This window comes from Sminthopsis crassicaudata, chromosome 4 (genome assembly GCF_048593235.1).
Source record: "Sminthopsis crassicaudata isolate SCR6 chromosome 4, ASM4859323v1, whole genome shotgun sequence".
Taxonomy (NCBI): domain Eukaryota; kingdom Metazoa; phylum Chordata; class Mammalia; order Dasyuromorphia; family Dasyuridae; genus Sminthopsis; species Sminthopsis crassicaudata.
In genome coordinates this window covers 175186961-175213862 of record NC_133620.1, presented here as the reverse complement: position 1 = coordinate 175213862, position 26902 = coordinate 175186961, and the positions used below count along the sequence as shown (strand labels likewise).

The 26902-nt window shown below is 35.1% G+C and overlaps 1 protein-coding gene across 1 annotated transcript in view; it reads left to right on the top strand.

The window, feature by feature from the left end:
* Positions 1-622: 622 nt before the first annotated feature.
* The window catches only part of RNF217 (ring finger protein 217), a 139525-nt gene continuing 113245 nt past the window's right edge, over positions 623-26902 (top strand). Inside the window, exon 1 of the mRNA XM_074309949.1 lies at positions 623-1472. Coding sequence (XP_074166050.1) covers positions 639-1472 — 834 coding nt within the window. The 5' untranslated portion in view covers positions 623-638. The remainder of the gene's footprint in view (positions 1473-26902) is intronic.

Below are 26902 nucleotides of genomic sequence, written 5' to 3'. Positions count from 1 at the left end.
TCGTGTTCCGATTGCGCCTCCAGGTTACAAGCTCCTCTACTCTTCTCACAGCTCCTTCCCCGCCACCCACTTCGGTGTAGGATGCACCTCGGGAGGAACTCCGGGAGGCAGCAGTGGGCCAAGACTATGCCTCGGGAGTGACTATCGACTGCGCCAGCCACGGCCCCTGCCCCCGCCCCCTCGGGTCCTCCTTCTAGGCTGAGGCTCGCCCGGCCTCCGGGCTCACAGTGCCCAGAGGCTGCCGCGGGGGCTGGATGCGGGCAGTCTGTAAGCTAGCTGCCAGCCGCCTAAGTGCCACCCGAGGCGGAGGAGGAGGCGGAGCCCGGGCAGCCGAACTAAGGCAGCCCGAGAGAGAGGCGGACGCAGAGCGGCGCGGGCCGGGCCGCCGCCGGCCGCCCGGGCTCTCACTCCTTCCCATCCCAAGAGACGCATCCCGAACAGGGGCCCCGGCCTCTGACGCTGCCCGTGCTCGTGGCAAAGGCGGCAGCTAGCTCGTCTCTGCCCAGCCCCGAAGGGACCCGGAAGCAGAAGCGGGGCCAGAGCAGCCCGAGCTGAGCCGTGGCCCCCAGCTGCCCGCCGGGGCTAGGTGCGGGGTCGGACGGCTGGATGGGCTGCGGCGGCGTCCGCAGCCTGCGGCTATGGGCGAGGAGCAGAGCACCGTGAATGCAGAGGGTCCCGCGGAGAGGCGGCCCCCTGGAGGCGGTGAAGATGCAGGCGATGTACCGACGGAGCCGCGGCCGCCGCGGGGGGAGGGCAACGGGGCAGCGGGGCCCCGAACCCCCTCCCCGGACCCGGGCGGCGGCTGCGGCGGGGACGGAGCTTCTCCAGAGCAGGGAAGGAGTAGGAAAGAGCGCGGGCAACCCGCAGCAGCTAGATCTACGGAGCCACTAGATCCCCGAACTTTGCAGCAGCCCGAGGAAAGGCAGGCAAGGGGAGAATGGGACGGGTCTTCAGAGCCCGAGCTAGGGGAGAGAGTCAGCCTCCACGACGGATTGGTCTTGGAAGTGCTTGGCCGGCGCCGCCACGCTCCAGCCAAGAGACACATCTACTGCACAGTGTACTGCGTGGAAAACGACCTGCCAGAGGCCCCGACCCGGGAGCAGCCGTCATCCCCAAAACCTCTGGCCTCCCCGGTGCCTCTCGCAGTCCCTTCCTCCACCACCTCCTCTACTAGCTCCACGACGTCCTCCTCTAGTCCCGGCTTGCCGTCCCCATTGGACCCTTCGGCCTTCGACGGCGACGGGGGCGGCAGCAGTGTCGAGCTCGACCTATACCTAGCTCCTGAACCTTTTTCCGTGTCCAGTCTGATCGAAGCGCCGCCCTACCCGGGCCTGGGAGGACTGGGGGACTCCTATAGCCCCCTCCTTGTGTTGAGCTGTCGGGTGTGTCTGGAGGATAAAGCTATCAAGCCCTTGACTTGCTGTAAGAAAGCCGTGTGTGAGGAATGTCTGAAGCGCTACCTAAGCTCCCAGGTAACCCATACAAATTCCCGCCCCCCACTTCTGCTTCCTTCCCACCCTCCCATCCCCCATTCCCTATGGAAGAGATTCTCTTTCTCTGCTGTCTGTTTCTGTCGTAGCTCTCTTTCTTCCCTCCCCCTCCCCACTTCTTTTTCTTCCCTCTCCTCCCTCTTCCTTGTCCTCCTCTACTCCAAGGGAAGGGATGATGATAAGGCAATCCTTCTGTGACGCCTGTCCAGATCTTATATCTAAATTCTTTAATATGTTTTGGCTTTGTCTTACTGGAAATTTGACTGTTAGTTGGCTTTAATCAATACTTCAGACAGTGGTGGCATTCGTAAGAAGCAAGAGAAATGAATGGACTCTCATTTTCTTTTAAGGACAGGACACTTAAAGTTTCAGGGCAATGATATCTAGTCATAATTGATTACTTCTCATTTAGCCCCATCTATAATTTACTGGCCAGTTATATTTTGTCCCTATTTGGAATTATATATTCAGTTCTTTGCTCACAGCTTCATTTTTATTTTATATATTTTTCAAAGGAAAGTGGATACAGTGTTTTCCCTAAAGATGAATTCAAAGAGAACATTTTTCTTTCTTTAAAAAAGAAATATTCGGGGATATTTCTTTACCCCCAAGCAAAATCCTTAAGAAGTAAACCAAAGGAATCTTGGGGAAACTTTGAAGTATATTTTGCTTTTTAGATTTTGCTAGAAAGTTTAAAGTTTCATGCAAACTAATCACTTTCATTCATAACAATATATCTGCTTTCAACTTGAATTTGCAAATCTTTTGCAGAGGCAAGTTATCCATTCACATGCAGTTACTTCTGTATAAAATGTGGAAACCCTTTTATGGTCACATGGCAACATTCATATTACTGTGTCCAATTGAATAGACAGGAAATTTTAGGTAGGCAGAATGGAATGTTAGCCAAATAATAATTTGGCCTGCACTTAAGGTAAACCAAATTGGTACAAAGGATTTTTGATTTCTCTTTATGCTTATCCAGAAATAGGTATTTTTGGTAATAGTAATGTCTGCTTTTTGTGTTTGTGAGATTTTGTTAGCTGTTTGGAATTCAAAATTTTTTGTAGCTAAAAAGTATAATAATCAGTGTTGGGTAAGTCATTTGTGGTACAATATCACTAGTAATAATTTCTGGAAGTGTCATAACACCATGGGTGCTTATCATCTAAAAATAATTGAATACAGTGCTGAAGTATAAATTACATTAAAAATGGAATTTCCTGAAAAATTGCAAATGTAGCTTCAGATTTCTATTGAAGATAAAAATGAACTTACCTCTGTTATAATAGGAGTTACATGAATCTATACTTTCCATATTTAATAATAAAGCGAGATTATGAAATCTAAGCATTTTCCAGACCTTCCTTACTAGTCATTTTCATTTTACAAAACTGGCATTTCTTTTATATTTGTTATATGTAAAAATGAGAGCATAGAATCATAAGTGAAGAGTTGCAGAGTGCTTAAAGGCTATTTGGTCTGACCCTCTCATTTTACAAATGATGAACAGAAGACCAGGAAGTTAATAGACTTGCAAAGAAGTCATACAGGTAGTAAATGATAATGGCAAGATTTGAATTTAGGTACTGACTCCACCAGAGTCAATATACTTTAAAGTACTTTTTGAGGTCACTTTTAAATGAGGTTTACCTGAGAAACCCCAAATTCTATGATTATATATTGATGTTGCTGGAAATTCAGAAAAGTTCAAAGAACTTTTTTTGTTTTTACCTGTTCTTGTCCCTCTAGGGACAGGTTTTGTTTGTTTGTTTGTTTGTTTTAGCTTAGTGATAGGCAGAACAAGTCTTCTAGAACATTAACGGTTGTTTTTGAAAAATAAAAATTCTCTTCTATTTTCTCTCCTGGTATCTAGCATTGAGCAGTATTTTAGCTAAAGTAATTCTCAGTTCACTTGAAGTATTTACAACATTCAGACACCAATTTCTTGCCATAGTTTGGTGTTTGTGTTCATTATCTATATCCTGCCCATTCTTTGAGTGCTTAGAACTCTCAATTTAACAAATTTATTTATTTATTTTTTATTAAACACACTACTAGCCACTGGCAGACATACTGAGTCTAGTATTTACTTCCATGAAACTTAGAGTTTTTGCATCTTTTGAGGCCTTACATTGCATCTGAACTTCAGCAAGATTATAAGCTGAATTTGTGGGCCTTTAACCAATCAATAAAATGAATATAAAAGATTCCAAATTAGTCATCAGTCATTTTGTTCTTTATTTCTTTTTGACCAGATGCTCAATATATTATATGAAAATATTTTTAGTAGAAGGAAAAGATAATAGGGAGCCTATTAAACATTTACATAAACTTTAAAAAATAAATTGATGTTGATTGGAGTATTGTCTGGTCAGATTAATGCCATCCTTCCTGAAGGATGGCATTTTAAAGTCTTTAAAAAGAGACCTACAAACCTAAAAGAAATTGACTTGGGTTTTTGTTTTTGTTTTTGTATGTTAGCTTTACTCTGTTAGTTCCAAAGCCTTCTTCTATGATGAATGACTAGAAGCTGGCTGTTTTTAACATTTCAACTTTTAACAATGGCAATTTAGGTTATGTTTCAGTATTAGGACTTTATAATTTAAAATTTAGTGGAACTTTTTTTTTTTTTTAACACATTTGTTAATATCTTAGGGAACTGTGTAGCATGGTGAGAGAATGCAAATAAGAAAGTTTAGAGAAATTTCTTGGCAGTATAATTAGTAACCAATTCTTGAATTGTATTTTGAAAGAGTGAATTGAAGAGATTATAAATCAATTTTTTTGTATTTTAGTAGATTGAAGTTGGTTTAAATGGATTTTATATGAATGTTTAATAATGATACCTTCATTCATCCAGTGACCTATGTATGATTGTTTTGGAAATGGTATCAATAAAGAGGGCCTTTAATGTCCAAGATACTTTTTTTAAGGAAAGAATTCTTTAACTTGGAAGACTTTAACAGACCTTAAACAAAATCTATCAAGGAAAAGCTTTTATTTATTTACATACTCATTATTACTAAGTAGCCTGTTCAGATTTCTGAAAATTTCTTCTTACCTTTTTGCATTGCCTGTATTTCATTGGTCATTATTTAAGTTTATGATAACAGTGCTCAAATTCTAACAAGTCCAACCAAGCCATAAAAACTCTTGTAGGGTGGGCCTGACTGTATCTGCTATCTTATGAAATGCTTGGAACCAGAAGTTTGGATGTAGAGGGATTCATTTTATGTTTTTGTCACAGAAACTCATGAAGACAACCTTCTTTTCTGGGGAGGGAATGTCCACAATGAAGGAATGAAAAATCTTTTTGTTATGATAACTGACAAAAGTTCACATGAAGGAACATGGTTTCAGAAGATGTACCAAATCACTCTCCTTGTCTAGGGACAAAGAGAAATTCTGTGACATATTTTAGAATTTGAACTACTAAGACATTTGGGTAAAGAAGGAAGAGACTTAGAAATGCTGAAAAAGCTTTTAAAAGTTGACGTAACAGCTGCTAGTGTATGTATCCTTTACCTTTCAGCTATCAATTCCCTTGAATTGGCAGATGGCTATGAATTATAATTTCTAAAATTGTGTAGTAAGTACAAGAAATACACAGCACATTTCTTATACAGAATGTGAACAAAAACAGCTCCTAAATAGTTATTTCTAAAAATGACTACTAGAGAGACACACTAGAATAAATAATCTAGAGTTGAAAATTTGAATATCCTATTACTATCCCTAGGTCATCCTAGATCCTAGACTTAGATAAAAATGTTATATATATATATATATATATATATAGCTTATATGTATATATATATAGCTTTATGGCATCAAGAATGTTTATAAATACTATATCGATAATACTTAAGTATTATTGAGATGTACTATTTTAAAATATGACTTACATTAATACAGAACAAATAGAAATTATCTGTAGTAGTTTGTTTTAAAGAACTTGTCTCTCTTGCCAATACTTTGATTTGGGGCAGGTTTGTTTTAGATCATTCTGGAGAAAAATGAGGTGACCTTTGATAGTAACTGAAAAAAATTGAATAATTGTTGGTTTTTATCAAGTACACTCAAGTTAGCTATTTTTTTCCTGTATAACCAAATAATTCTTCTTGAATCAGCTTTTATCTTTTAAAAACAAATCCTGTAACCATTAAGAAATTTATACTTTAAAAGTAATTGGATTTTTTTTTAAAACAAATAGACCCAAAATGACAATTATAGTAGTATTAGTAAAAAGGTATGGGATGAGAAGCCCTTTCACTTGAGCATTTGAGTTATATCTTTTAAGTTTTCTTTTTAGTTATTTTCTGATTTAGCACTTGGTCTGGAATTTAAAAATATTTTCTTTAATTCAGAAGTACAAAAAAATAAAGATAGTAGGATGAAAAGTTTTATTTTAGAGTAAAATTATAGTATTTTTATGTCAGGAACAGATTTATCCTTTTAGTGTAGGAAATAAAATATTATTTTTCTAGGCAACTTTTCTTTCTATTTAAAATAAGGACCAGCTTGATCTTTCTGATTCAGCTCTGCAGGACAAAACCTTCTGATCAAAAAGGGAGAACAAACTTTGTTTATATCTTTTTGAAGGGAAATGGACACATTCCTTTGCTCTTCTAGTAGGCCCAGGGAAGGATTACTTATTACTCTCAACCTTTTATCTCAACCTCTTAGATGCCTTTCTCTGATTCTATTAATATTTGGTAGTACCCCTTTTTAGCACTCAAGTTGCTGTCCAGTCTTTTGCTATATGAAAATTCCATTTTCTTTTCCATGATGATGCTAATATTTTGCATGCATGTTGTTATAGAGAATATAATATGGTCCACTTTTCCTGTGTACAATTCTATTTCCTTTTGCATCCACTAAAATATTTATCCTCTTGCTCTCTTCCTATATTAGATTCTAAACTGGGCCATAGTAGATACTTAACAAATGTTATTGATTCCCAACACTCAACATAATTGCTGACATATAATAGTATTTAATAAGCTTTTGTTAGCTATTATTAACTGATCTAGGATTCAAATCAGGTCTTCTGACTCAAAATTCAATTCTCTTTCCTCTGTTCCACAATCTTTTGTCATTTTTAGTAGGAGGTAGTTTGATATCATTCAATGTGCTAGAGTTTCTCAAGTAATTCAGCTTGATCCCTTGTTTTTGTTCTGTTTTGGGCCCAACTCATCTGCTATCTCAAGGAATGATTGTCATAATCTGGATCATGTATGTTCTTTATCCTTTGAAGCTACTTCTGTGTGGCTTCCAAGTTGATTGTGAGTGATACAGAGACTAATTTGTTTTTGTTTTTGTTTTGTTTTTTTTTTTATTAATTTTATAATTATAACATTTTTTGACAGTACATATGCATAGGTAATTTTTTTTTTAACAACATTATCCCTTGTACTCCCTTTTGTTCCGAATTTTCCCCTCTTTCCCTCCACCCCCTCCCCTAGATGGCAGGCATTCCCATACATATTAAATATGTTATAGTATATCCTAGGTACAATATATATGTGTAGAACAGAATTTTTTTTTTTTTTTTGTTGTTGTTGTTGTTGTTGTTGTTGTTGTTGTTGCAAAGGAAGAATTGGATTCTGAAGGTAAAAATAACCTGGGGAGAAAAACAAAAAATGCTAACAGTTTACACTCATTTCCCAGTGTTCCTTCTCTGGGTGTAGCTGATTCTGTCCATCTTTGATCTATTGTAATTGGATTGGCTCTTCTCTATGTTGAAGATATCCACTTCCATCAGAATACATCCTCATATAGTATTGTTGTTGAAGTGTATAATGATTTCCTAGTTCTGCTCATTTCACTCAGCATCAGTTGATATAAGAGAGACTAATTTGTTATTGATCAAGAAGCAATATTGTGGAGTATACAGAAAGAAGCCTTAGAACTAGAAAAACTTGGATACAGTTCTACCTATGACATAGAATGACTATATGACCTTGGCAAGTCATTTAATCTTACAGTGTTCTTAGCACTCTCTAAGACTATAATTTTTCCTTCACATAAGTATCTAAGTGGTAATAAATACATGGTAGTGGATTGTTTTAGTCTGATTTTTGACATGATTCCTTTGTGGACTTCATAAGAAGACCTCTCATTTGTATTTTGATTATTTCTACTTTATAAGAGGTGAAACAGCCTCACAGAGATTAAGAGAACTTCTCAAGATCCCATGAATAATTTCTAACATTCATTCTAAGTCTTCTGATTCCAAGAAATGTGATCTTTTCTGTCCACTATATAATATGTAATATGTAATAATGTCTGTCCACTATATAATATGTAATAATAACTAAAATGATTTTAATTAATATATCATGGTCCTGTAGCATTATTCACTTTGGTGAGTCCATTTAGTTTGTTTTTGAATCATTTAATAATGATTCATTTAATTTTTAAAATTAATTTTATAATTATATTTTTTGACAATACATATGCATAGGTAATTTTTTACAACATTATCCCTTGTACTCCCTTCTGTTCCGAATTTTTCCCCTCCTTCCCTCCACCCCCTCCCCTAGATGGCAGGCATTCCCATACATACTAAATATGTTATAGTATATCCTAGGTACAATATATGTGTGCAGAACTGAATTTTGTTGTTGTTGTTGCAAAGGAAGAATTGGATTTGGAAGGTAAAAATAACCTGGGGAGAAAAACAAAAAAATGCTAACAGTTTACACTCATTTCCCAGTGTTCCTTTTCTGGGTGTAGCTGATTCTGTCCATCTTTGCTCAATTGGAATTGGATTAGCTCTTCTCTATGTTGAAGTGTATAATGATCTCCTAGTTCTGCACATTTCACTCAGCACCAGTTCATGTAAGTCTCTCCAAGCCTCTCTGTATTCATCCTGTTGGTCATTTCTTACAGAACAATAATATTCCATAACATTTATATACCATAATTTACCCAACGATTCTCCAATTGATGGGCATCCGTTCATTTTCCAGTTTCTTGCCACTACAAAAAGGGCTGCCACAAACATTTTGGCACATACAGGTCCCTTTCCCTTCTTTAGTATTTCCGTGTGATATAAGCCCAGTAGTAGCACTGCTGTATCAAAGGGTATGCACAGTTTGATAACTTTTTGGGCATAATTTCAGATTGCTCTCCAGAATGGTTGGATTCTTTCACAACTCCATCAATAATGCATCAGTGTCCCAATTTTCCCACATCCCCTCCAACATTCATCATTATTTGTTCCTGTCATCTTAGCCAATCTGACAGGTGTGTAGTGGTATCTCAGTTATCTTAATTTGCATTTCTTTGATCAATAGTGATTTGTAACATTCTTTCATATGAGTGGAAATAGTTTCAATTTCATCATCTGAAAAGTGTTTGTTCATATCCTTTGACCATTTATCAATTGGAGAATGGCTTGATTTCTTATAAATTAGAGTCAATTCTCTGTATATTTTGGAGATGAGGCCTTTATTAGAACCTTTAACTGTAAAAATATTTTCCCAATTTGTTACTTCCCTTCTAATCTTGTTTGCATTAGTTTTGTTTATACAAAAGCTTTTTAATTTGATGTAATCAAAATTTTCTATTTTGTGATCAATAATGATCTCTAGTTCTACTTTGGTCAAAAATTCCTTCCTCCTCCACAAGTCTGAGAGGTAAACTATCCTATGTTCCTCTAATTTATTTATGATCTCGTTCTTTATGCCTCAATCATGGACCCATTTTGATCTTATCTTAGTATGTGGTGTTTAGTGTGGGTCCATGCCTAGTTTCTGCCATACTAATTTCCAGTTTTCCCAGCAGTTTTTGTCAGATAATGAATTCTTAATCCCAAAAGTTGGGTTCTTTGGGTTTGTCAAACACTAGATTGCTATTTTTATTCACTATCTTCCCCTATGAATGTAACCTATTCCACTCATCAACTAGTCTATTTCTTAGCCAATACCAAATGACTGCTGCTTTATAATATAGTTCTAGATCAGGTACAGCTAGGCCACCTTCATTTGATTTTTTTTTTTCATTACTTCCCTTGAAATTCTCTACCTTTTGTTCTTCCATATGAATTTTGTTGTTATTTTTTCTAGGTCATTAAAATAGTTTCTTGGGAGTCTGATTGGGATAGCACTAAATAAATAGATTAGTTTAGGGAGTATTGTCATCTTGATTATATTCGCTTGGCCTATCTAAGAGCACTTAATGTCTTTCCAATTATTTAAATCTGACTTTATTTTTGTGGCAAGTGTTTTGTAATTTTGCTCATCTAATTCCTGACTTTCCTTTGGTAGATATATTCCCAAATATTTTATACTATCGATATATAATATCAATATATACCGATAATATATTTTATTAATCTCACCTTTTATTTTTAGAATTTCAAGTTTCATGTTTTTCTGGGGGTTTTTAATTTGTTCCTTTTCTAGCATTTTTAATTGTAAGCCCAATTCGTTGACCTTCTTTTTCTCTACTTTATGCAAGTAGACCTCTAGAGATATAAAACTTCCCCTTATTACTGCTTTGGCTATATTCCACACATTTTGGTATGATGTCTCGTTATTGTAATTTTCTTGTTGAAGTTATTAATTATGTCTATGATTTGCTGTTTCACCCAATCATTCTTTAGCAAGAGATTATTTAGTTTCCAATTATTTTTTGGTCTATTTTCCCCTGGTTTTTTATTGAATGTAATTTTCATTGCATTGTGGTCTGAAAAGGATGCATTTACTATTTCTGCCTTATTGTATTTTATTTTGAGGTTTTCATGTCCTAGTATATGATCAATTTTTATATAGGTTCCATGAACTGCTGCGAAAAAAGTGTACTCCTTTCTGTCTCCATTTAGCTTTTGCCAAAGATCTATCATATCAAACTTTTCTAGTATTCTATTTACCTCTTTGACTTCTTTCTTATTTATATTGATTTATCTAATTCTGAGAGTGCAAGGTTGAGATCTCCCACTATTATAGTTTTGCTGTCTATTTCTTCTTGTGGCTCTCTTAATTTCTCTTTTAAGAATGTAGATGCTACACCACTTGGTGTGTATATGTTTAATATTGATACTGCTTCATTATCTATGATACCCTTTAGCAGGATATAATGCCATTCCTTATCTCTTTTAATTAGATCAATTTTTGTTTTTGCTTGATCTGAGATGAGGATGTCTACCCCTGCTTTTTTGGCTTCACCTGAAGCATAGTAGATTCTGCTCCACCCTTTTACTTTTATTCTGAATGTATCACCCTGTTTCAGGTGTGTTTCCTGTGAACAACATATAGTAGGATCCAGTCTGCTAACTGCTTCCTCTTTATGGGGGAGTTTACCCCATTCACATTTATAGTTAGAATGACTAATTCTATATTGCTTGCCATCCTGTTAACCCCTGCTTATGCTTTTCTCCTTTCCTTCCCTCTTACCCCCCCTCCCCAGTATTAAACTTGTGAGCACCACTTGTTTTTCACAGCCCTCCCTTTTTAGTATCTCTCCCCTACCTTAAACTTCCTCCCCCTATTTTACCCCTTTTCCTCACAATTTCTGTATTCCCTCCACCTTAGCTTACTTCTTCCCTCCCACTTTTCAATGAAGTGGAAGAAGTTTTACCATAAATCGAATATGTCTATTGATACACACTATGTTCATCCCCCTCCTTTCTTTCTCTCAGATATAATAGGTTACCTTTGCCTCTTCATGAAATATAGTACCACCACTTTACTCTTTTTTATGATATAATTTCCTTTCCACCTCTAGTTTCTAGGACAAATTATACATGTGTTCTTTACATATCTTTATGGCAGAAATGTAGTTCTCAAGATTTCTTTTTATCTTTTTAGAAATCTCTTGAGTTCTGTATTTGAAGATCAAACATTTTGTGTAGATCTGGTTTTTTCATCAAGAATAGATGGAATTCATTTATTTTGTTAAATGTCCATCTTCTTCCCTGGAAAAGGATGCTCATTTTTGCTGGGTAAGTTATTCTTGGCTGCATACCAAGTTCCTTAGCTTTTTGGAATATCATATTCCAGGCCCTTCGTTCCTTTAATGTGGATGCTGCTAGATCCTGAGTTATCCTTATTGTGGCTCCTCCATATCGGAATTGATTTTTTCTATATTTCCAATATTTTTTCCTTCGTCTGATGGTTCTTGAACTTGGCCACTATATTTCTTGATGTTTTGATTTTAGGGTCCCTTTCAGTAAGTGATGGATGAATTTTTTTATTGTCTATTTTACCCTCTTTTTCCAAAACATCTGGGCAGTTCTCTTTGATAATTTCCTGGAAAATAATGTCCAGGCTCTTTTTTTCCTCACATTTTTCAGGGAGTCCGATTATTCTCAAATTGTGTCTCCTGGATCTGTTTTCCAGGTCTGTTATCTTTCCAATAAGGCACTTGACATTCTTTTCAATTGTTTTGTTTTTCTGGTTTTGCTTGACTACTTCTTGGTTTCTCCTTGAGTCATTCATTTCTACTTGTTCCAGTCTAATTTTCAATGATGTATTTTATTCACTCACTTTTTTTTATATCTTTTTGTAATTGTCCAATTGAGTTTTTATTTTCCATGGAATTTTTTTCCATTTCATCAGTTTTATTTTTTAGAGAGCTGTTTTCTTTTTCCAACTCACTAATTTTATTTCTCAATGATTTGATTTCTTTATCCACTTTGGATGACTTCTCCAGACTCTCTTGCCAAGCTTCCCTTTCCTTTTCCCATTTCTCTCCTATCTCTCTTGTGAGAGCCTTTTTGATTTCCTCTATGAGAGTTTTGTGTATTGAGGAACAGATCATATCCCCCTTAGAGTATTCTTCTGAAGACAGTCTGCTTTTAGACTCATCAGGGTTTGAAGTCTGCTCTCAATCCATACAGAAACAGTCAATGGTTAGAGCCCTTTTAAATTTTTTGTTCATTTTGTCAGAGCAGGAATCGAAGAAAACAAATTGAGAAGAGAAACAATTAGTCTGTTTCTGAGCGGGGGATGGGGTTGGATAGTGTTACTGGGCTTCCTCTACAGACTGCAGGAGACAGCAGTGAGGTACTAACAGGACAGAGATGGCTGTTCTGCTGTGTCTGTGCTCTGATGCTGTAAGAACGGGCTGAGTCACTCTGGGTGGGGGTGGGGGTGGGGGTGTCCGGGTCTGGAGAGATGCTAGCTTCCAGGGGTTTTATGCTTTACCTCCAGTGTTTACACCTTCTCTGCTGCTCCTGGCTTGCTGCCAAGACAGAATATCCACACTGGGTTAAAGGTCGTTTCACAGAAAAGAAAGAGATCATACCCCTCCCCCTCAGGTTTGAGCAGTGTGAGCTGCCTGCCTCTCTCGCTGCTTGCCCACAGGCTTCGCCCAGTCTGTTCGTCCCCTCCCCCGAGCAAACACAGACCTTTTCTGGAGAATTTCAAGGATGTCTTCTGTTGGTGATTATTGGTGGGTTTCTTTTCCAGTCAAGCATTAATTCCAAGGCATGTCATGAAGTAAATTCTGAGAGAAAACTCAGAGCTCAAGCAGCTGTGTGCCTCCAATCCGCCATCTTGGCCCTGATTCATTTAATTTTAAGCAAGATTTACATTGAAACTACTTACAGGAAAGGAAATATTTTCTTTTGTAAATTGTTTGAGTACAACATGCTGGACATTTATAACTACTAGCATATTGTTTCAGCAATTCCACCATCCTTTACTTTGAAAATTTTATGATTTAGGGAAGATACTTTCACTGTGACAAAAAATCTCCAAGCTACTTTAGCTCTTTACAATTTTTGTCATCAGCTTCAAAGCATACTTATGTTTTTCACTTGCTTTTTTTTTTTAACATATCCAACTTTTATAACTATTGCCCCACTTTTTCATTACCTTTACATATTAGAATATATATTTCATTTTAGGGAAAATATGAGTTGTTTAATAAAATTGATGTTAACCTCATCATGTTTTATTTTCCCAAATCTAATCTTCCATCTCACTTATTTCTATTGATGTCATTACCTCTTCAACCACTACAGACAATATCATTGGAAATATTTTTCTTACTTCACCTGTCCAAGATGATGTGAAATCCTGTTAATTCTATGGTTATACTATCTATCAAAAAAGTCTTCTCATTTCTACTTCTTTAATAAAATAACCCTAATTTTAATAAAATGAGGACTTCAAGTCCTCATTTTTTCTTGAATAGACAATTGTAATATCTTTTCTAACTGGTTTTCCCAAATCTAATATTTTTTCTAAGGTACAACTCTGATAAAGCTAGTCTTCTATTCCTAAAACTTTTGATGTTTCTTCATAAATAAATCCTTGTCCTGGCATTCAAGACCTTCTGCAAACTGGCTTTGATCTGGTTTTTGCAGCCTTGGTTTATACTTCTTCACTTCATTTACATATGTTCCAGACTCTACCTTCTTATCCTACTATTCAAACTTTGTGCACAAACCATTCTCCATGCTTACAGTGTACTCCCTCCTTCTTAAGTTCTCATTCCTATTACATTATTTGTTGAAATCTCTACCTTTATCTTTTACATTCTCCTCTCTCTCTTTTTTTCTAGTTATTAGTATACTTTTCCTTCATCCCCTAAATCAATTGTAAACTTGTTGAAAGTAGATTCTATTGCTATCTCCTGCAGATTAGTCTATAAATAGGAGAAACAGTATTGTTTTGTTAAATTAAATGGTTGCATATATTCATAATCATTACTGGAAGGTAAAATATCTAGGCCAAAGTAACCAGGGACTTTCAAATAAAAAAAATGAAGCTACCAGATGGTAGAAGTCTTTGACTGAAAGAAACATAGTTGCTACTTGAATAGTTAATTATTTGATTATGTAACAGTGTAATATGATGGAGTGAGAAATCTTTTCCTAATTCTAGTTGAAGATCAGAATTCATGAAGCAAAAGAGTAGATAGCCTTTTTATTGGCTCCTGTAACTCTAGATGCTGGTTTTATTCATATAAATGGCTAATCCCTTTCTAAACCTTTCTAATCTATTTACTTTAATAATATCTTGCCACCATAAGGTCCATGGGTTAATTATATGCTGTGTAGCAAGTTGCTTCCCTTTTGTGCTATTGATTTCCCCCCTATTTCCTCACATACTTATTACCTTCACCAAAAAGTATTTACAATTCACTCACTTGCTCAGGGTACAGAAGAAGCTAAACAAACATAGCCCCTGCCCTTTAGTTACTTAATAATCTAAAATAGGAAGATAAAGTAAGTTATAGTTGCTTGTTATGGTTTTCACCATTTAAATTTATGCTATTTCATTTCCAGTGCTAATTTTTCTACTTTCTACAATTTTTGTTCCTTCTTCTCCAGTCAAGTAAATTTAGGTGTTGAAATCTAGTCTAGTAATTATCATTATTGATTATATACCCTATGCTGAGCAATCTTGTAGGTCTTAGGGATAGAGTGGCAAAAATTGTAAGTTTCTGCCCTCAAGGAATTTCCATTCTATTAGTGGAGACAGCATGTACAAGAGAAACATATGAATACATATATTTGAACACTCACACATATAAACACATGTACTTACACACATAATAAATAGAAACTAATTTGGGTTTGGGTATGTACTAACTTCTGGAAGGATCAGGAAGACAACTAATGTGAAACAGTTAGGTACAACAATGGATACATTATTGACCTGAAGTCAGGAATACCTGAGATTAAATCCAGCTTCAGCTGTGTGAGCCTGGACAAGTCACTTAATCTCTGTTGATTTCAGTTTCCTCAACTATAAAGTGGGGATAAAAATAACACTTATTTCACAGGGCCATAAAGATGGCTGAAACAAGAACTTGGTCAGGCATTGTAGATGCCAAGGTTATCCACTGCATCCCAGACCATCACCAGTTGTTTTGACTTTTGTCTTGTCACTGATCATTTTGCAGAACTCTGCCTAACTTAAATCCAGTTAGCAAGTTAGGATGTCACTCCATGTTGTAACTGGACTTCTTTGAACATAAAGGACCAACAACAACAACAACAACTTACAGAGTTTTGAAGATCAAATGAAGGAATATTTGTAAATTGATTAGCATAGTGCTATAATGGTGCTATACGGATGCTTCTTTCCTTCCTCTCCCTTCTTCTATTGAAAGTGGCACTTAGCCTATGTTTTGATTGAAACTAGGAATTCTAAGAGATAGAATTGAGAAGGAAGTGCATTCCAGGAATGGAAAAAATATTGTGCAAAGGTATATGTTTGGAGGGGGAGTAACATTCATGATGATCACTGAGTAAGCCAGTTTTCCTGGATCATAGAGTTCAAGAAGGGGAATAATTAGAGTAAGACTGGAAAGGTAAATTAGAATTAGAATTAGAAATGATAAATTTTAATTTGTCAACAGAAAAGTTTGAATTGGATCTTAGCTCCTAGAAAAAATAGGGGGTCACATTAGAATTAACTGAGCAGAAGAGTGACATGATCAGGCATATATTTTAGGAAAATTGCTTTAATAGTGGAAGATGAATTGCAGAGTTGTTCCAGAGATGTTTGAGTCTCTGTGACTCCATTTTTTGTTTTCTTGGCAAAGATACTAGAGTGGCTTGCCATTTCCTTCTCTACTTTATTTTACAGATGAGGAAACTGAGGCAAACAAGGTTGAGTGACTTGCCCAGGGTCTCACAATAGGTGTCTGAGGCTGTTTTTTGAACTTGTGAAGAAAAATCTTCCTGACTCCAAGTTGCATGAACTAAATATGTACTGTGCCACATAGCTGCCCTGATTTTAGAGAGGAGAAATTTGAAATAGATAAACCAATTAGCTACTTAGGAGTCCAGTAAAATGTGAGCTTCCTGAAGGCAGGGTCTGTTTTGTTTTTGTTGTATTCCTGGCACAATGCCCAGTTTGAATGGTAAGTATTTATTGAATTGAATACCTTGGGTGAAATCCAGAGACTGATGTGACTAGAATTTAATAATCACTATCATTGGAAATAATTCCCCCTAGATTGTGAGGATTTAATTCTTTTTCCATAGAATTATACAATATATGGAGCATCATATGTTGTTTTTTTTTCTCTCCTTGGAAAACCCCATTAATTCTTCCCTAAGAACTCTCCCTTCTTTTCAGCTTTTAACCATTTTGAAGCCAAATTTCAACCACTTCCTTTATGGTTAACAACTTTTCTTAAGAAACTCCTTTCATAGAAGTTGTTTTCTTAAAAGCAAAGTGTTATTTTTTTGTTATTTCTATATATTACTGCCCCTATAACCTCCAAGAGTATTTTTATTGGACAAGGAGGGTTGTGGTTTTTTTTGTTGTTGTTCTGATCTCTTTTTATCTAAAAATAATCATGTCTATGAATCCCTTCTATGTATTAAATCAGCTTAGTGGTACTACAGGGCCTTACAGAACTGCTACATAAAACCTAGTTTAGGTACATCTGAAATTTAGCATCCTGTGAGAAATAAGTAAATTGTCTCGGGGTAAAGGAGTAGGAGTTTAAAAAAGGTTTTCAGGAATGTATTAAAAGAAACACTTCTTTTTCTAGAGCTTTACTTCTCTTGTTTCTCAGACCAAGTAGCATTGTCTTCTTATTTTTCTTCTTTTTTTTTTGTTCTGTTAAAAAGAAACAAGTTTTAGACTGTTCAGAATACTTTTGAGGAAGTTGTTTTTTTTTGTTTTTTGTTTTTTTAATCAAAAGAGACTGACGCATTAGATTATTTGGAGCATGGTGTTAACAAGATCAAGGTCAGGGTTTCAATTTGTTGGAGTGGCTATTGGTGGTAGTGGGAGCAAATACTGAGAAGGAAGAATAGCATTTATAAAAAGACTAGGATTCAAATACATTCTCTGATTTATACTCTCTGTGTGACAATAAACAAATCACTTAATTCTTGGTGCCCCCAGGCAGATTTCTACTCCTCTACTACCATAAATTACAAAAGTGGAGTTACCACACCAAAAGTTCCTAAAATCAATAAAATCATAGGTTCTAAATATGCTCCATTCTTTTTTGACTTACACTCTCCCCTCCATACCCCCAAACAACAACAGCAACTAACACTCAAGCTGGCTATCTAGGGAAGTTTCATGATTCTGTAGAAAGAGTGTTAAACTTGAATTCAGACGACCTGAATTACAAAATCTGGCTTTGCCACATATTGCTTGTGTGATCCCAGGTAAATTACTTTACCTGTAGCACTTAGTTTTGTTAACTATAAAATGAAATTTATCAACAGATGATCTGTAAGATCCATTCAAACTCTAAATTAATGAAAGTCCCTAAGAACTGTGACTACCCAATAACTATGCAAACCTACAAATGTGGACTCACATGCCATTTATTATGAGCATATTATGAGCAACACATTGTTACTAGGGCTGAGTGAGTGAGGTATAGTGAAAAATTAAATGGTCCTTGCCCTTAAGGAGTGAGTAGCACAATAGCATATTAGGATGCCTCCCATTGGCCATAAAAGGTATTTGTTAAAAGCTGGCAAGATGCTCAATGTGATTTCATTACTAATATGTTTCTGTGCCCTAGGCAAGGTAAGAAAATTGTTCTTCTTTTTCTTATATTCTACCTTCCCATATAAAAATATGAGTGCATTTTTATCTCTTCAAAGTATTTTCTTTCCATCTAGAAGTATGGCTGTAAAATCATAATTACTTATATATAGATATAATCAGAAATTCATAGTATCTACAGTAAAAACCTAATAGTGGGAACAGTGAAACAAAAATCCCTCATGTTTCTACACTGGTGGGCTGCTTTTTAAATTCTGTTCTAGCACTTCTGGAAAAACAATACAAGCATACATTCTACCAAATGCATAAAGGGTATTGAACTTTGATAAAACACTTGTTACTCAGTAGTGGAAGTTGGTAGAAAGAAAGAAAGCATCTAGTTAGTACCTAGAGTCCTAGACCATTGGAATTCAGGTAGTTTTAAGATAATCCAGGGGAAATGAAAAAGGAAAAAAAATAGAAGAATTTGATTAGGAGTTCTTAATTATTCAGTATGTTTGTATTGAAGATTTACTTTGTTATGCAGCACTCTGCTAGACACTGTTTGTAGAAGGTTTTGAAATCCAGGGAGAAGAGTTTGAGATTGTTGAATTAGGAAATAAAGATGTGAAGTAGATGAATTTCCTGATTGCCCACCAAGAAAGTATTTAACAAAATATCATGATAGAAGGAGGAAGCTGTGCTCTAGTGGTCACAAAGTATTTGGTTTGGCATTCAAGGACTTGGGCAAAAGATTTGACTGTCACTAAACTTGCTGCTTGAGCAAGTCTTTTCATCTTTCAGAGACTGAATTTCCTCATCTATAAAATGTGGATAAGAAAACACTAATATATACTTCACAGTGGTTATAATGAAATGATGTATGCAAAGCACTTTTTAAAATAATATATAAAGTGAATTCAGGTCAGTTCAACAATCATTTGTGAAATGGCTACTATGTATAAAATAATTATAGGTACTGGATATATAAAGTCAAAAATTAAAAAGATTCTATTTGGATGAAGCTTATGCTACACTCTTATAGAGAGTTGTTTTAATGACATCATGCTTATGTATTATAGAAAGCTGTGAAAGAGATGTTTTATTGTCAACAAATAGAATGCCTCTTATAAGACAGCTGGTGACACAGTAGCTGGACACAGAAGACCTATGTTCAATTCTAGTCTCAGCATTTGCTAACTATGTGGGGAAGTCTCAAATATCTATTTGCTTCAGTTTCATCTGATGTAAAATGAGTATAATAATAGGTATTTAACAGCAGTTGTTTTGAAGATTTAGAGAAATAATTGTATAAAAGGAGAATTATTTATTCATTTCAATTGTGTATGACTCTTTGTGACCATATTTAGGTTTTCTTGGCAAAGATACTGGAGTAATTTGCCATTTTCTTCTCTACCTCATTTTACCAATCAGGAAATTGGGGCAAACAGATTAAATGATTTGTCTAGTATTATGCAGCTAGTATCTGAGGCCGGATTTGAACTTCCTGACTTTAGGCCCATTGCTTTATCCATTGTGCCACAATATTAAATGGTTATTTCCTTTCTCCTCTTCTCCTCCCATCCTAATATATAAGGATTTTTTATTTTGTATGTCATAAAATTGAAGTTCCCACTATCTATATCTAAGCAGCTGAAGTTTCTACAATCAGGATCTTTTAGATTTGACCTGCATGTTACTTCTAGCTAGGTATAACTACTTCATCTGTAGATTATAGGCTGTTCAAGCCCTTGGGGTGGAAGCATAGGAGAAGCTTTTGACTTAGTTTGTTGCATAATCAAGAGATTTGAAAACTGATTTGAATCTGTTTTCTTGACTACATTGCTTTGGCCATTTGGCTTCTATAGATCTGCCAATTCCTGGCTGCCTGCCCAGGCTTTTGAGCATCTGCTTTGCTTTTCAGTATTCATGTTCTGGTGCCTACCTTGCTGATTTTTTTGTCCTGCAGCCTTGCTTCACCTAAAGTAACTGAATATGCCTTCACTTCATATTGGTTACTGATTTTTGCTTTGACAACAGACATCGAAGTCTCTCCTTAAACCATCCTTGCTCTCTCAGCCCTTGATGTTTCCAGTCTCAGATTTCCATTCTACATCCATGACCCACCACTTACTTTCTCCAAGCCTGGTGCTAAAATCAAGTCCTTAAAACATATACATTTTTTATTCTGAATTTGATGAGTGTGTGAGAGTGAGAAAGAGAGAGAGAGAGAAGGGAGGGAGGGAGAGAGAGAGAAATATGGGAGAAAGAGAGGGAGGAATATTTCCATATACAAAATAAAACAGGAAAGATGTTTATACATGTAAAACTAGGTATTTCTTTCACTTGCCTTTAAAATACATGGACATAGATATAAATTCAATGTTACTTTTAAATCTGACTTGATTATCTGTATTTCCTTCAAACTTTTCTGATATCCAATTTTTAAAATGTTTCATTTCTTTTTCTTTTTTTTTGGGGGGGAAGGGGGTAGGCTGAGTTCCTAATGCTAAGTTCCTTCTCTCAGAAAGTTCCTCATCCATAAATTAAAAAAGAAAAACCACCACCTTTGTAATAAATAAGCATAATCAGGCAAAACATATTCACACATTTGCCATATCCAAACAGGTATGTTTTATTCTGTATCTTAGATCCAAAGCCCTTCTAACAGGAAGTAGATAAGTTTCACTATCAGTCCTTTGAAGTTGTGATTGGCCATTTCATTTATTAGAATTCTTAAGTCTTTCAAAATTGTTTTCCTTACACTGTTGTATGAATTTTTCCCATGGTCTTCTTTCCTTCACTCTAGATCAATTCATTCAAATCATCCTGAATTTGTTTAAAACCATTCCACAATTTATAGTACAACAGTATTCCTTCAAATTCACATGCCTCAATTTGTCCAGCTAGTCTCCAGTTGATGAGCATTCCTTTATTTTTAAAATCTGTCACCACAAAAAGAACTACTATACATGTTTTTGCGCATGGATATTTTCTCTTTTTCTGTAGTTGCTTTGGAGCATAGGCTTAGGAGTGGCATTATTGTTTTAAAAGTTATGAATAATTTAGTAGCTTTTGGGTTATAGTTCCAGATAGCTTTCTAGAATGGCTGGATCATCTCACAAGACACCAATGTTCCTGTTTCCCTACAACAATTGTCATTTTTATAAAGCATCTTTGCCAATCTAATAGGGGTAAAGTGGAACCTCAGAATTGTTTTCATTTTCATTTCTCTAATTACCAGTGGTTTAGAACATTTTTAATATAATTGTTGATAGTTCAGCTTTCTTCTATTAAAAACTACCAATTTATAAACTGACCATTTATATATTCAAAGATGGCTTTTGTTCTTATATGTCTCAGATATCAGACTTTTATTTGAGAAATTCCCTACAAATATTTTCCCCCATTAACTATTTCTCCATTAACTCCATTGATTTTATTTGCACAAAAACATTTTTCATGTTATATAATCAAAATTCTCCATCGTACTTTCTAGGTTCCTTTCTGTCCTTTGTCTCATCATGAACTTTTTTCCTATTCATAGCTAGGAAATTAAACCAGGCTTTCCTTATGGCTTCATTCATTTATAGCTAGTTAGTTTTTCAGGGGAGTTCATGGGGAGAAGCCATTTCAAAATGGCTTTACTTTTGTCTTTTTATTTTTATTAAACAACAGTGTGTTTCAAAGTAGAATTTTGTGTTAACAAGTAGAGAGGGGGAAGTAGATATTCCTGCCCTATACTTTCATTAGAAGACTTTTATACCAGCTATAATCCCTTCTCTTCCAAGTAACTTAGAATTGTTGTTCAGTGTGATTCATGATATTATAGAGTTTAATGTGGAAGTTATTCTAAGATGCTATATTTCAACTCCCAGTTTATTTAAATTATTTTACTTACCAAAGCAACATAGATTAGCAGGGCCAAGTTTTGAAGGCAGGTCTCCTGACTCCAAATTTAGTGATGTTCTTGATATATCACATTTGTGTCATTTATCACTTATAATCTGATCTGTAATTTACTTATAGAACCATGTACAAACAAAAAACTTAGTGGCAAAAAATATGAGTGGTTCTTTGAGGATGTCTTTCATTCTTTGTTCATTTGGTTTTGGCTAGTTCTTTTTTTTTAATTTTTAATTTTTTTATTATAGCTTTTTATTGACAGAAAATAGGCATGGGTATTTTTTCTTTTTCTTTTTTTTAAATTAATTTTATAATTATATATTTTTGATAGTACATATGCATGGGTAATTTTTTTTACAACATTATCCCTTGTATTCTTTTCTGAATTTTCCCCTCCCTCCCTCTACCCCCTCCCCTAGACGACAGGCAATCCCATACATGTTAAATGTGTTACAGTATATCCTAGATACAATATATGTGTGTAAAACTGAATTTCTTGTTGCACAGTAAGAATTGGATTCAGAAGGTAAAAGTAACCTGTGTAGAAAGACAATAGTGCAAACAGTTTACACTCAATTCCCAGTGTTCCTTCTCTGGGTGTAGCTGATTGATTAACTGGAACTGAATTGATCATTGATCAACTGGAATTGAATTAGATCTTCTCTATGTTAAAGATATCCACTTCAATTAGAATACATCTTCATACAGTATCGTTGTTGAAATGTATAATGATCCCCTTGTTCTGCTCATTTCATTAAGCATCAGTTCATGTAAGTCTCTCCAAGCCTCTCTGTATTTCTCCTGCTGGTCATTTCTTACAGAGCAATAATATTCCATAATATTAATATACCATAATTTACCCAACCATTCTCCAATTGATGGGCATCCATTCGTTTTCCAGTTTCTAGCCACTACAAAAAGGGCTGTCACAAACATTTTGACACATACAGGTCCCTTTTCCTTCTTTAAGATCTCTTTGGGATATAATCCCAATAGCAGCAATGCTGGGTCAAAGGATATGCACAGTTTGATAACTTTTTGGGCATAGTTCCAAATTGTACTCCAGAGTGGTTGGATCCATTCACAACTCCACCAACAATGCATCAGTGTCCCAGTTTTCCCACATCCCCTCCAATATTCCTCATTAACTTTTCCTGTCATCTTAGCCAATCTGACAGGTGTGTAGTGGTATCTCAAAAATGTCTTAATTTGCATTTCTCTGATCAATAGTGATTTGGAACATCCTTTCTTATGAGTGGAAATAGTTTCAATTTCATCATCCGAAAATTGTCTGTTCATATCCTTTGACATTTATCAATTGGAGAATGGTTTGATTTCTTATAAATTAAGAGTCAGTTCTCTATATATTTTGGAAATGAGGCCTTTATCAGAACCTTTAACAGTAAAAATGTTTCCCCAATTTGTTACTTCCCTTCTAATCTTGTTTGCATTAGTTTTGTTTGTACAAAAGCTTTTTAACTTCATATAATCAAAATTTTCTATTTTGTGATCAATAAGGATCTCATCCATTTTGATTTTATCTTGGTGTATGGTGTTAAATTGTGTACCATGCCTAGTTTCTGCCATACTAATTTCCAGTTTTAACAGCAGTTTTTGTCAAATAGTGAATTCTTATCCCAAAAGTTGGGATCTTTGGATTTGTCAAAGACTAGATTGCTATAGTTATTGACTATTTTGTCCTGTGAACCTAACCTATTCCACTGATTTCTTTGGCTAGTTTTTTTTACTGAAATTTTTTTTCAATATTTTTGCATAAACACTATTTCATTTAGACAATTTATTCAAATTTCATTAGTTGTCAAATATTGTCATCTTTCAATTAAGCAATAAACATTATTAAGTGCTTACTCTATGCCAGGTACTGTAATTAGTAGATATACAAAAAGAGGAAAAAAACAATCTTTCCCTCAAGAAGTTTACAGTTTTATAGGGAAGACCATATACAAAGAAAAATATACAGGATAAATAAGAAATAATTAACAAAGGGATTAAGATGAAGGATTGGGGAAGGCTTCCAGTGGAAAAAGAGGATTTTAATTGGGACATAAAGAAAGCCAAGAGAGAGTTGTAGTTTGAACAGAAGAGGGACAGTGTTTCAATACTGGGAGACAGCAATTTTGTTTTTTTCATTATGTTGGTTCTACTGTCACTGCCTATAATAATTATTTTTAAGGGCTCTTAGGTCAAGGAGTTATTACCTAGGTCAAGGTTAAATTACTTATATACAACAAACTATATTTCATTTTTATTTTAGATTTTTTTTAACGTAGAAAACAATTCAGAAATAGTAACTGCTTTCTTGGTCTTTAAATTGAAAAGATTGATCATTTCCCCCTCTTTTTTTACATGTACCTATATCAAAGTTCTATGGACAGCATTTCTCTGATAATATGAAATGAAAATTTTGCTTGAGGAGGAAATGCTGGTGAAAATGTTTTTGTTTGTTTGTTTTTAATTCATAAGTATCTGATAAATGAAATCTTTAGAAATGGGCTCAAGAAGGAAGGAACTTTGATTTGGGTAGGTGGTCAATTACAATTATAAAGAACAGTGAGTTTAATTAGTTTCTCAAAATGGCTACTCAAAATGACATTCTTTTGATTATTGTGAAATCACACAGCAGTATTTTACTAAATTAAAAATATTTCCAATGCATTATTTGTAGACATATGAAAATTGAGCAATCATATAGTTCAGCCTCCTAGGTAAAAAGCAGAACTCTAGACCCTAATCCCTTATTTATACTCGTTATTTTTCCAAAAGGGCCACTTTTATTGCTTAGCTCATTCATTGACTTTATCTAACTCTCTAATTTGATCCAGTTTCACTTTCTGCCCACCTTCTTATTCTTCCTATCTAGGATAGATTGTTATGGAAAGTAAGTTTAATCTAAAGTAAAACCAGACAACCTGTCAAAAAAACCTCCAGAAAAAAATGTGAATATGGATTCATCTTTGAATCACAATAAACACTTTCTAGCTTTCATAAGTGTCTTTTTTGTTGAGGAATATAAAATGATTTTGTGAGGCAATTGTGATTTTTGTTTTCAGTGTTTTGTTCTAGCACTTTCCAACCTCTTTTATATTTTCTGAAGCAGTTATGTGGTCACAGATGCCTCCTGTCATACATAAACTCCTCAAACTGAAACCAAAAATAATCTGCATAGATGCAGTCATTTTGATGAAGTGACACATTTTATCGAGATATTTGGATCATTCACATGCTGCAAAGAATTTATTAAGCACCTCTTTCCATGTGTTACTCAGTTGGGTGCTGCCTAAAAGTGAATTAATTATACTCTCCATCTTTAGCTTGTAATTACTATAAGAACAGAATATATACATTTGTTTTTTCCAAACTACCTTTGTTAATGTGACTGATATCTTTATAGTAGGGGTGAGAGGGGGATGTCAAACATTGATGACTTTATGGGATGTGAAAGTAATTGACTCAGTTCCTGTGATGGCCTGAGGAGTGGAAATAGATTTGCATTAATTATCTTTGAATAAGATTGAAGAGCTATGAAGGGAAGCCATCCATCTTTCTCTTCCCTATGAGGCCAGACTGAGGGTTTGGTACATAAAAGAGGTTTGGGAAGGAGAGTTAAGCATTGGAAATTTTCAAAGTTAGGGAATTAGCATTAAGACCATATTGTAAGACTAATAACTGTTGATTTCCATTTGCTTTGCTTTTCTTTCCTTCACAATGACTCTTCCACATCTCCCCTTGCCAAAAACAAACAAACAAAAAACCAACAAAAACTGTGCTTTAGATTTGAAATATAACTAAAAATAAAAGTTTTATTCTTTGACTTTTCTTTTAACTTGTATAGGAATCTAGTTTTATTTAGGAGTTCTGAGTACTGACATGATGAGTAAAAGAGAGAGTGGAGTAATAATTGCATTAGGAATACATACTGAGCTAAATGCAAAGTCTACAATACAGTTGGAATTTAGTGAATTAATCAGAAAACTTGAATAGAAGAGTCAGAGTTTTGAAATAAAAAGAGGTCTTAGGGATAATTTTGCTCAGTACCTTCTTTTTTGCAGTTGAAGAAATTAAATGACTTACTAAAGGTATATGGCAAGTTAGAGATAGAACTAATTCCTGATTCAGTGCTGTTTCCAATGCATCATGCTACTTCAGTTTGACATGTGAGCTGTTTGTTATTTGTTATTATTGTCAATTATATCAATGATAAAATTTCTATTGAGTGTTATATTTTATATACTTAAACTTTAAAAAAAACACTTTACTCAAAATAATTATGAGATAAGTATAGCAAGTGATATCACTTGAAGCCAGCCCCCTGAAAAACTTGATACAAATATAGTACAGGGCACTGGGTCATTCTTTGTCTTAGAGTCAGTCACTCAAAGAAAACCAAAAATTAGTGCATACTTTCGAGGAGTTCATATTCTAAAAGAGAGACAGCATGCAAATAACTGTTCAAACCAGCTGGAAATAATATATAGAGTAAGATGCTAGAATTAAGGAAGATCAGGAAGACTATCTTTAGGAAGGAGATTTGGAAATAATATACAGAGGAAGATGCTAGAATTAAGGGAGATTGGAAAACTTACACTTGATCAGTGGAACAGATTAGGTACAAAGGACAAAAAAGGGTACATCTATAGCAATCTAGTGTTTGACAAACCCAAAGATACCAACATTTGGGATAAAAATTCATTATTTGAAAAAAAACTGTTGGGAAAACTGGAAATTAGTATGGCAGAAATTAGATATGGATCCACACTTAACACCATTTACCAAGATAAGATCAAAATGGGTCCATGATTTAGGCATAAAGAATGAGATCATAAATAGATTAGAGGAACAGAGAATAGTCTACCTCTCAGACCTGTGGAGGATGAAGGAATCATTATCAATCATAAAATAGAAGATTTTTATTACATCAAACTAAAAAGTTTCTGTACAGACAATACTAATGCAAACAAGATTAGAAGGGAAGTAACAAATTGGGAAAATATTTTTACAGTTAAAGGTTCTGATAAAGGTCTCATTTCCAAAATATATAGAAAACTGACTCTTAAA